This window comes from Pristis pectinata, chromosome 30, assembly GCF_009764475.1.
Source record: "Pristis pectinata isolate sPriPec2 chromosome 30, sPriPec2.1.pri, whole genome shotgun sequence".
Lineage (NCBI taxonomy): Eukaryota > Metazoa > Chordata > Chondrichthyes > Rhinopristiformes > Pristidae > Pristis > Pristis pectinata.
The window spans coordinates 20196094-20208918 of NC_067434.1; the positions used below are offsets into that span (position 1 = coordinate 20196094).

The 12825-nt window shown below is 41.3% G+C and overlaps 1 protein-coding gene across 1 annotated transcript in view; it reads right to left on the reverse strand.

Moving 5' to 3' along the window:
* LOC127584756 (calcium-activated potassium channel subunit alpha-1-like) overlaps nt 1-12825 on the reverse strand; it is a 779405-nt gene that overhangs the window by 382697 nt on the left and 383883 nt on the right. Inside the window, 1 exon segment of the mRNA XM_052041687.1 lies at nt 4869-4936. Within this exon segment, the coding sequence (XP_051897647.1) occupies nt 4869-4936 (68 nt within the window).

Here is a 12825-nt window from a genome sequence, read left to right on the forward strand (position 1 = left end):
TAAGTGCAACTATGGGACCAGCAAGGGGATATACCTGAGGCACAGGTCACTCTGAGTACCATTTGAGACACTGAGATCAACAGACCATAACCAGTAGTATTTATTCATACAGAGGCACTGGTAATAATCTTGATGTTACCACTTACATGGCCTCTACACCCATGCTTTACTTTTTGCCTTACTTCTGGTGAAAGATTATTCACCTGAAACATTAACCCTGTTTCCCTCATCACAGATGCTGCCTGACCTGCTGAGTGTTTCTGTACTTTGTCTTCACAACACACAGAAGTCCGGCCATGAAAGTGCATGAGACAATCTGTACATTCCAACTTCACAAAATGGCCATAAGATAATACAAAAATAAGGTTGCAGGGAACAACAGACATTACATTCGGTAGCTGCTGGACATCATCTATCAGATACAACAGGTGCTAGTGTAGTTCAGTCAACACAGTCTCGGAAGTAGCTTTCCAAGGAGAAGGAACCACTGCTCTACAGTGATTGGTTGGTGAGAAGGCTTGGGAGTACAGCAGCATAAAGATGTCCATGAAGAAGAGCTGAAGGATATGACATTAATGGTGTCCCCAAAAGGTGTCAACTAGACTGACAAAATTGAGCAATTACATGACTTACACTATGACTAATACACAAAGAAGATTTTTATTTTTTTGTTTTGATTATGTTGGACACCAAAGAGACCAGAGCGAGGGTGTACAAATTTCAAGGGGCGGGGATTTAAAACAACGTGCAAAGCAGAAAGTGGTGATGAACTGGAAGTCCCAGCAGAGGCAATGGAAACAGAGTCAGTCAGGGCTTTCCAAAAGGGCATTGGATCGGCATAGGAGAGAGAGTGTTTTGCAGTGAAAGAGCAGAGTATTGGGACTGTTGGGATTAGAGCTGGCACAGACTTGATGGGTTGAATGGCCTTCTTCTGTGCCTGACAATTCTATAGTTCTGCAAAATTCTGGGAATGTTGACTGTCCTCAGCTCTGCTGCATTTGATGCTTGATTAATCTATTCAGAAGACAAAAGGAGACCCTCAATCAAGGGGTAAATTTTGCTGATGACAAAAGCATACTATTGGAGGGTGGAAGTACAATGACATAGGAATATTAACTCTGTCGACACTTCTCGCTGCCTTGGTAAAGCAGCCAACATAATCAAAGACCCCTCCCACCCCAGACATTCTCTCTTCTCCCCCTCCCTATCCATCAGGCAGAAGATATAAAAGCCTGAAAGCACATAGCACCAGGCTCAAGGACAGCTTCTATCTTGCCGTTATAAGACTATTGAATGGTCCCCTTGTACGATAAGATGGGTTCTTGACCTCACAATCTACCTCGCCATGGTTTTACACCTTATTGTCTGCCTGCACTGCACTTTCTCTGTAACTGTAACACTTTATTCTGCATTCTGTTATTGGTTTCCCTTGTACTACTTCAATGCACTGATGTGATGAAGTGATCCATATGGATGGCATGCAAAGCAAATATTTTCATTGTACCTTGGCACATGTGACAATAATAAACCAATTTAACAATTTACCACATTTATCTATTTACTTGTTTCTATCAATCAGCTTCCCTGCTACACATTCTTGGGTGTTTAAGGGAACAGAATATTAAACTGAAAATAATTATTTCCTAGCTACATTCACTATATCTTAGCAGTGATTTATGGAATTGGTGGATTTGCAAGCCTCATATCAATCAGACTATTGACAAAGTTATACCAGTGTACAGCCACATTGCACGACAGAATGGTAAACGGTTAGCTTCAGCATCTTATTAGGTAACTAATCAACAGTTCAAAGGAGAAGCTCTGAGATAGCATGTGAAAAGATTGAGGAGGTAGTGGCTGGTGGCAAGGGGTCCTTTCAAGATGTTTACCAGAAGAGTTTTTCCCTCTACTATTTAGGAAAATTTATGGCAACAGCTTTGATACTCAGTTTGCATTTCCTAGTATCCTTTTCCCTATAGAGATGATCCAAAATCACTGCACCAAAACTTTTCAAAGTTGTAATGAAAACAGAACAGGCGGCATTAGCAGAGAGAAAAACAGAGTTAATGTTCAGGTCAATGGCCTTTTATCTAAACTAGGAATAAAGCATTAACCCTGTTTCCCTTTCCACAGATACTGACTGACCTGTTGAGTATTTCCAGCATTTTTATTTCAGATTGCCAGTGTCTGTGATGTTTTGCTTTTGTACTGTTTCTTCAAACTTGTGCCAAGCACATCAAGAGCACTGTAACATAAATCTTGTCAAAAAATTTAAACCACTCGACTAAAGTAAATGACGGCCATCTTTTTTGTTCATGCAGTGCTACTTGCTATCTACAGAAAGCATTCTCAAATCAGCAAACCTCTTCAGGTGAGTTTTACAACAGAAAGGACTAAATGAAGAGAAATCAGTGCTAATAAATCTGGTAGGAGTGTCCAAACAGAAGTGGGGGTGAGGGACCGCATGCATCTGTACTCTAACAGCAAACCTACTCAATACTAGGGTCTAAGGTCACTACGTTCTTCAGCAATGCAAACGGGTCTAATACAACTAGCAAAATAAATCAAGATCATGCATATCTTACCTTGATGAACTAATAATTTGATTTTTTTTTAAAAAAAGGAAATGAATGGGAGAAAGAGCTGGTGTTAGATTGTTATTTTGATGGTAGGTTCCATTTCGTAAAAATGTTAGGTTTGCAGCTTCTCTTTGGGGATGGAGTTTGGGGAAGTGAATCCCATCATATTCCCTCTAGCTTTCCAGCTATTGTCCCTGCTTCCACCAAAGCTGTGCAAAGCAGCCAATGAGAAAAGTACTTTGGATGTTTTGCGTTTCCTTCAGCAGGTGGGAATGAATGATATCAGGGATTTATGTGCAGGGTGGAAACAGAAAAATCAAATGAAGTAGCACCAATGACATTTGTGCAACTCTCCTCTTCCCAAAACTCTTGTCACCAGCGTGATTTATCATTCGGAGATCGGTCTGACTACCATCACAATCGAGTACGATGAACCCCAAGCACCTGCTGTTTCCAAAAGGCTAACATTTATTCCCTTTCCCTTGAGCTACACAAATCCCAACAAAGGACTGAAACATTTCATCCACAACACAATGCACCAAACCCCATTGGTTTCCTTCACAGTCCGCATCATTAGATGAATCTTTCCTACAGCTGAATAGTTTCATCAGAGGGGAAAAAAAACACATCTACTTTAGAGTTTTGGTGCACAGCTGTGACACCACTTGTCATTTTCATTTCACCACCAGCCTGCTGACAGGTTTAGAGGCTGTTTGAGGAATCCCCCACCTTCCTAGGATGAGGAGCAGAAGCAATAAGTAGAGTTGATAACATGACCCTCTGATGCAGGAAGGTGTAGAAGTTTTTCTTGAAAAAGCAGTCCACCAAGAATCGAATTTAAACGGCCAATGAGATTCTTTGTGTATTGCAGCATTTTCTGGAAGAGTTTACAATCAAAACCAAGGGCAGCAACTCCACCAGAGAACAGCTGAGCCTTAACATCAACTCCATGCACTTTAATCTGAAGTTTCAGTGGATGTTAATTGATCGAAGTATATAAGAAAATTCTACAGATGTGTCTTCTCCCAATATAACAGGGGATGAGAAGACTCACTGCCCCCTGCCTTTTAACCACTCCCCTTTGGAACCATCCTCTGCTTTATGATTGTCCCATTCCCACCCTCCTTTTGCTTGCAGCATTATCCCCTTTTTTTGTCCATTTAATCAGCCTGAAAAACATGCCGATACCTGGAGTAGATTATGGGGGTCCTGAAATCTGTTTTGTCATTTACTAAAAACTGTTTAGCAGAGCTTTTCATCTGATCCTGGGCCTCATCCAGTTCCCTGCCCAATCTTCATATGCTGGGAATGTCCAAACCAATCCGACCTTCAACATAGACATATAAACAGCCAGGCACCACTTGGGTGGAGAATTCCTGCCCCATCTCCGGCCTCCCTTTCGTCCTCGTCAATACCTCCCACCCCAACTTTTTTAAAATCGGTTCTATAACTTCTAATCGATTCTCTTAACTTCTAGTCTCTGGCTTCCAGTTCTGATGAAGGATTGCCGATCTGAAATATTGATACCATCCTTTTTCCACAGGTCCTGCCTGACCTGTTGAGTATTTCCAATATTTTGATCAAGTAATGGGTGCCCCTGTTCATAGAAAGATACAAACTTACATAGAGGCAACTTGGCCCACAACTCATTGAATAAGCCATCCATTTATTATCATTCCTGTACTGCTTGCCTGGCGTATTTCAACATCCTTCTTTGCAAGCTTACTTCAAATTATTTTTGAAAGTTCCTGTTGAGTCTGCTCTGCCGTCATTTAGCACATTCCAGACCACAATGGGCTATGTTTTAAATAGCACTCTGCTTAATTCATCCTGTTCTCCCTCAATTATCTTAAGCTGATGCACTCCGGGCATCGACGATGCAGTAGCGTTCAAACAAAACCCTTCCTTCGTGAGCAATAAATGTTTTGCAAGCAATGCAAACAGCTACTGTCAGAAGCAAGCACATATGAATAAGAATAAATTGTCCAGTGGTAAATTATGAAAAAAAACAACTCGTTAACTTTGGACCACACTCCTAACCTGAAATAAATACATCCTAAGTACAGGAGATGCCAGCTAAGGATACTATTCCCAAAATTGTGGATTTCACATTTTCAAATCATTTGAAAATCACGAAGAAGGGAAGAACAAAATAATTTACAAGTTGGTAACATTTGTGAACATTGAAATTAGTACTAGTTCACAGATTATCCCTCTGAAAGAAACTCTGCAGAGAACTGAAATGACTGGCATTTTTGCCAACTGCTCAGTTAAAAAGTAATGCAGTACTTACTCTGAAGAATCTTATGAAGTATATTACAAGTGCCACCAATGCTGAGGGCAAACACCAAGACCACCTGAAAAAGAGAGAAAGGAACAGTTGTTAGGACAATTGGGAGAAAGTTCATTCAAAGAAGATGCAAGCTACACACATATCAGGCAGAAATGCTGGTATCTTTATCAATGCTGACTTTCAATCAATATTTACTTTATGTGGATAAAGGTGCCAAATATAGTGCACCAGTGTTTTGCCAAGGTGACTTTACCACAAATAATATTTTTATTTTCCTTATATTTCATTCCTTAATGAGACTTGGTCTTTATTTAAGAAAGAAGTTACAAATGCTACAATCTACAACATGTATTTTTCCCCACACAGATTTAAACTTTGTGTTGGCGATCTGTTTTATAGCAACAACCATGCATTTTGTTTCAAGAAGAAGCCTTTAAAGTGGGGTTATTGTGCGTAGACTATCGACCGAATTTGTTTGTGGTGTTCAAGATAAAATTTGTGAGCCATTTATGTGATGGGATGGGATGGGATAACTCAAAGGCTGTGAAGTGTGAACACAAGAACATAAAAAATAGGAGCAGGAGTAGACCATCTGGCCCGTCGAGCCTGCTCCGCCATTCAATAAGATCACGGCTGATCTGGCCGTGGATTCAGCTCCACCTACCTGCCTTCTCCCCATAACCCTTAATTCCCCTACTATGCAAAAATCTATCACAATCGGAATCAGGTTTATTATCACTGACATATGTCATGAAATTTGCTGTTTTGCGGCAGCAGTACAGTGCAAGACATAAAGACATAAAATTACTATAAGTTACAAAAATAAATAAATAGTTCAAAAGAGGAATAACAAGGTAGTGGTTCATGGACCGTTCAGAAATCTGATGACGGAGGGGAAGAAGCTGTTCCTGAAACGTTGAGTGTGGGTCTTCAGGTTCCTGTACCTCCTCCCTGATGGTAGTAACGTGAAGAGGGCATGTCCTGGGTGGTGAGGGTCCTTAATAATGGATGCCGCCTTCCTGAGGCGCCGTCTTCTTGAGGTACCACCTCTTGAATATGTCCTTGATGGTGGGGAGGGTTATGCCCGTGATGGAGCTGGCTGAGTCTGCAACCCTCTGCAGCCTCTTTCAATCCTGTGCATTGGAGCCTCTATACCAGGTGGTGATGCAACCAGTCAAGAATGCTCTCCACTGTACATCTGTAGAAATTTGCAAAAGACTTTGATGACATACCAAATCTCCTCAAACTCCTGAGAAGTAAGAGACACTGGCGTGCCTTCTTCGTGATTGCATCAATGTGTTGGCCCAAGATAGATCCTCTGAGATGTTGCTGCCAAGGAACTTGAAGCTGCTCATCCTTTCCACTGCTGACCCCTCAATGAAGACCAGTGTGTGTTCTCCCGACTTCCCCTTCATGAAGTCCACAGTCAATTCTTTCGTCTTCCTGACGTTGAGTGCGAGGTTGTTGTTGCAACACCACTCAACCAACCGATCTATCTCACTCTGTACATCTCCTCATTGCCATCTGAGATTCTGCCAACAACAGAGGTGTCATCGGCGAATTTATAGATGGCGTTTGAGCTGTGCCTAGCCACACAGTCATGAGTCTAGAGAGAGTAGAGCAGTGGGCTAAGCATGCATCCTTGAGGTCCACTTCTGTTGATTGTCAGCGAGGAGGAGATGTTACCACCGATACGCATTGACTGTGGTCTCCTGATAAAGAAGTTGAGGATCAGGTTTTGAAACTTGTTGATTAGTACTGAGGGGATAATGGTGTTGAACACCAAACTGTAATCAATAAACAGCGCCTGACATATGTTTTGCTGTTGTCTAGGTGCTCCAAAGCTGAGTGGCGAGCCAGTGAGATTATGTTTGCTGTAGACCTGTTGTGGCAGTAGGTAAGTTGCAGCAGGTCCAGGTCCTTGCTCAGGCAGGAGTTAATTCTAGCCATGACCAACCTCTCAAAGCACTTCATCACAGTAGATGTGAGTGCTACCAGGCGATAGTCGTTGAGGCAGCTTATGATTGATGCCCTTTTGAAGCAGGTGGAAACCTCCAAATGCAGTGAGAGGTTGAAGATGTCCTTGTATACTCCAGCCAGTTGGTCAGCACAGATTTTCAGTTCCCTGCCAGTTACACCATCGGGCCTGATGCTTTGCGAGGGATCACCCTCTTGAAGGATGTTCTGATGTCAGCCTCCAAGACAGATACCACAGGGTTGCCAAATGCTGTGGGATTTGCACAGGTGTAGTGTTATTCTCCCTTTCAAAGTGTGCATAAAAGGCACTGAGCTCATCAGGGAGTGAAGCATCACTGCCATTTATGCTGTTATGCCATCTATCTAACTGTGTCTTAAATATATTTAATGAGGTAGCCTCCACTGCTTCCCTGGGCAGAGAATTCAGCAGATTCACTACTCTCTGGGAAAAGCAGTTTCTCCTCATCTCTGTCCTAAATCTACTCCCCCGAATCTTGAGGCTATGTCCCCTAGTTCAAGTCTCACCTACCAGTGGATACAACTTTCCTGCCTCTACCCTATCTACCCCTTTCATAATTTTATATATTTCTATAAGGTCCCCTCTCACTCTTCTGAATTCCAGTGAGTATAGTCCCAGGCAACTCAATCTCTCCTCAGAGGCTAACCCCCTCATCTCTGGAATCAATCTGGTGAACTTCCTCTGCACCACCTCCAAAGCCAGTATATGTTTTCTCAAGTAAGGACACCAGAACTGCACGCAGTACTCCAGGTGTGGCCTCACCAGTACCCTGTACAGTTGCAGCATAACCTCCCTGCTCTTAAATTCAATCCCTCTAGCAATGAACGCCAAATTCCATTTGCCTTCTTGATAACCTGTTACACCTGCAAACCAATTTTTTGTGATTCACGCACAAGCACTCTCAAGTCCCTCTGCACAACAGTATGCTCCAATCTTTCACCATTTAAATAATAATCTGATCTTCTATTTTTCCTTCCAAAGTGGATGACCTCACATTTACCAGTGTTGTACTCCATCTGCCAGACCCTTGTGCGGATTAATGAAAACTCAGGTAATGATGCACATCTTGACTGCAGTTACCAGTTTAGTTGTATTATTACAGAATCCAAATTTGAGGAAGTTCTCAAGATTTTTTTTAATGAATGAAAGTACCTGATTTTGCCAAATAAAGATAATGGCCAATAAAAGAGCACCAAACTGAACCAAAAGTTAAAAAAAATTCTATCCCTGATCATTGGTAAATCCATCATATTCAAGGTTCCAGTTCCATAGTTCCATCTCAGTAAGAAGTAGAACAATGATATAGCATATCCAACATTCAGATATTTGAGTTGGATTGATTGATGAATTAAATCATGTAGTAACAATCAAATCTTTTAGCAGGTATAAACTTGATTTGAGAGTTACCAGCGACTAAATAATCAATGTCATAACCTATTGGCATAATGTAAGCCAACATAAGGCCCCAGTGGCCAGCTTCTGTGGGGACAATGTAAGGATACAAGCTGGCTCTTAGAGCTTGCTCCACCATTCAATGAGATCAGGGCTGAACTTCTGCCTCAAGTCCCACCGAATCTCCACATATCCAATTCACTTACTGTTCAATGATTTATTACTGTAATCTATGACTGAATCCCTCTGAAGTAGAGAATTCCAAGTCTTATAAAATCTGCAATTTCTCATCATCTCAGTCCTAAAAGACTAATCCCTAACCTTGAGATACTCCAGTAAGAGGAAACATCCTCTAAGAGTTTACCTGGTCAATCCCTCTCAGAATCTTGCCTATTCAATCAATTCCTTCTTCTTAACTTCAGTGAGTGTGGGCCTCATTCCTTTTGTTTTGCATTACAATCTTTTATGATTCTGCTCTAACTCCATCTACAAGTTTGCAGATGATACCACCATCTCTTCTCTCCTCCTCTACCCTCTGGGGTAGAAGATACAGGAGCCTGAGGGCATGTACCACCAGACTTAAGGACAGCTTCTATCCCACTGACCTCACGATCTACCTTGTTGTGACCTTGCACCTTATTGCACTGCACTTTCTCTGCAGTTGTGACACTTTACTCTGTACTGTTATTGTTTTTACCTGTACTACATCAATGCACTCTGTACTAGCTCAATGTAACTGCACTGTATAATGAATTGACCTGTACGATCGGTATGCAAGACAAGTTTTTCACTTTACCTCGGTACAAGTGACAATAATAAACCAATACCAATTATACAATATTTGATTTGGAGCTCAAGAGAAAAGCTCAAGAAAAAAAAGGACTCTGTCTATACCTCTCGCTGCCTTGGTGAAGTAGCCAGCATAATCAAAGACCCCACCCACCCAGGACATTCTCTTTTTTCTCCTCTTCCATCGGGTAGAAGATACAGGAGCCTGAGGGCACGTACCACCAGACTTAAGGACAGCTTCTACCCCACTGTGATAAGACTATTGAACGGTTCCCTTATACAATGAGATGGACTCTGACCTCACAATCTACCTTGTTGTGACCTTGCACCTTTTTGCACTGCACTTTCTCTGTAGCTGTGACACTTTACTCTGTACTGTTATTGTTTTTACCTGTACTACATCAATGCACTCTGTACTAACTCAATGTAATTGCAGTGTGTAATGAATTGACCTGTACGATCTGTTTGCAAGACAAGTTTTTCACTGTACCTTGGTACAAGTGACAATAATAAACCAATACCAATGTTATCAAATGCCCATTAAAAATCTAGGCATACTACATTCACTGGTTCCTCCTTATCTACCCTACTGGTTACATCCTCACAAAAATAATAGATGTATCAGAATCTGTCAAATCATACAAAAAATTGCTATGACATCAGGCTAACTGAACCATCGATCTATATTTCCTCTTTCCCTAATTTAAGTTGTGGTGAATCATTTGCTATCTTCCAGTCTGCTGGGACAGTTCCAAAATCTAAGGAATTGAAAGGTCAGAGCTAAATTCCTCCACTATCACCGCAGTCACCTCTTGTCGAACACCAGGATGGTGCCTATCAGGGTTATGGAAACCTGCTGGCTTTCAGTCCCCTTCTCCAGCCTTTTCTCTTTAGTTTATTAATTACTTTAAGCTCCTCACTGTCATTAAATGCATGGCAATCCTCTGCTGATGCTTTATTGAATTTCTACACTGAAGATAGCTGCAAAATCTTTGTTTAATTCCTCTACTATTTCTCTTCTCCACTATTATAATTTTTCCTGACATTATCCTGCATTTATTTTTATCATTGCCTTCCTTTTCATGCTGCTATGAAGCTCTCTTTCTATATTTCTTCGTACTAATGCACAGTCAAGCATTGCCATCAGTCTAATACCTTCCTATTCATCAGTCAGTTTCTGGCAATAGGCCAATGGCTCCCTACTATGCCATTATGATTCTCTAATTCTGACAAATCTGAAAACTAAGCTTATCTTCTCTCTTCAGATAGCACCTTTGTGTATTTTCGACTATCTTGCGTTTTAATTCATTGAATCAGTAAAACCAATCGTATCTGTGCAGCCCTCCAAATGAATGATCCAATTAGTTACTTTCCCCACAGACATGAAAACTATAATGTCCAATTGCCTTTTGAAAGCTGCTATTGAATTGGCTGCCAACATCCTTTCAGAATGTGCATCCCAGAAGATAACAAACAGCTTAAAAAATGGTTTTCCCTCCTGCCGAATATTTTGCCAATTATCTTTCGTTTGTGTTATTAGGATACCAGCCATCCTGCTGGTGGAAACTGTGTCCCTACCCAGTCTATCGAAACACAATAGGTTTTGAGGACTTACCCTAAATCAACCCTCAAACTCTTTAGTTCAATGGAAAATAATCCCAGCTGTGCAAAGCTGAACAGGCTCTCCACTTGCGCTGTTCCAATAAATTTCCCCAGAACCTGTGATCCCAACTCAGTGATAAAGGTAATTTTGCCTTTTATACTGCAAGGACAAATTTACTAAGTTCGTTATTTCGCTGGAAAAATACGTTTGAAGGGGATTTGATCTGTCTTTAACATGCAGAGTTACATTCAAGAGAAACATAAGCAAATAAGAGCAGGAGTAGACAACCTGGTCCCTCTAGCCTACCCTACCATTCAACAGGAGCATGACTGATCTGCCCCAGGACTCAACCCCTATTCCATGCCAGTTTCCCATTGCCCTCAAGGCCCTGTTCTTTCAAAAATAGATCTACCTCCTCTTTATGTAGCTCCAGAGGTTCACTATCCTTTATGAGACAACATTCTTGCACACGTCAATTTCAAATGACTGCTCCTTAAGTAGTAACTATGTCTCCTCATTTTAGACTATCTCACCAGTGAAAACATCTCAATATTTACCATTTTAGTATTTATCTTCTTAGTATTTTGTATATCTTAGGGTGCACTGCAGCATCTCACCAAGTCTCCCTAGACAGCACCTTCCAAACCCATCACCTCTACCAGCTGGAACAACAAGGGCAGCAAAACCATTGAAAAACCACCACCATGTTGAAACTGCCCTCCAAGTCACACACCATCTGGTTTGGAAATATATCACCGTTCCTTCACTGTCGCTGGGTCAAAATCCTGGAACTCCCTCCCTAACAGCGTTGTGGGTATACCCACTCCTCAAGGACTGCAGCAGTTCAAGAAGGCAGCTCACCACCACCTTCTCAAGGGCAATTAGGGGTGGGCAAATAAATGCTGTTTCAGCCTGTGAAGCCCACATCACTTGAATAAATAAAAAGTATAAGATCACCTCTTCGAAAATCGAAAGAAAACAGATGTAACTCGTGATAGGACAACACTGTCATCACAGGAACTAGCCTTGTAGATGTGCGCGCAATGTCCATACGAGTCTAATGAGAACAACTTTCAAGTAAGAAGCCTTGTGAGAATATTTTCATGCTTTACACACAGACACCATGGGTTCAGTCATGCTGGCTGAGTTGGGTGGCTCTGGAGAGAACTGCCAGCATTCATCCACTTGCAGGTAAACAAATTCTGGCCTTACTCAGTCGAGGACATCCAGACTTCACTCCATTGCTGGAGAATCCACAGCTCTATATCTGCAATAGGATTGGAATCCCAATCTATTTGATTGTCAACTGGGAAGTTAGAAGGAAAGAAGTAAACTCCATTATTTTATTTTTACTATTTGTATATTTTTGATTACAGTTCTAATGTTTTCAATTTTTTGATGTTTATTTACACCAACTAAAAAAAGTAATGTCATATATATCAGAAACAGTTACAAACTCTCACAAAAACTTGCCTTTTAAACTTAAGGGAGAACAGGCCCAGTCTGATTAATCTCTCCTCAAACAACAAATTCCCTCCCAATCCCCCATCTGGTTTTTAACATACTGCTCTAGAGTGCAGCTGAGGTGATCCCTAGCCACAAGGAATATCATCCCCACAACCACCCTCACAAACCCCAAAAGAATTTTTTACATTTCATTAAGATCACCTCTCATTCTTCTAAACTCGAGAGAGTACGTGTCTAGTCTGTTTAATCCCTCTCCCTGTGACAAACCCACCATTCCAGCTGTTGGGTCAGGAGTCTGTGAAGAATTGCAATCTTAGACTGCTCTACAAAATGCCAGATGGTGTAAGCAGACAATGACACAACACTTGCACACAGACCGCAGCATTTTCTCAAGCAGTCTGGATTCTAAAGGAATACATTTGTATTTTCAAAACATAAATGATGCAGTGTAAATAGCTCCTAGCACTAAATTTAGTCCAGAGCTGGTTCCTCTTTAGGGCTGTCAGTATTACTGAAAAATCTCATCCATCTTCACAAAGAAACTCTTGATTCCACAGTCACTGTTCCCATTTCCCAGTTTCACCGTCACCCACAACAGTAACAGAATGGCCAACTGGAATTATATTTAAATCGCTCTTCATTACTTGCTACCCTGATCTCAAAATCGTCTTTTCTTTTAATTCCCTTTTCCCAACATTAGGAAGCA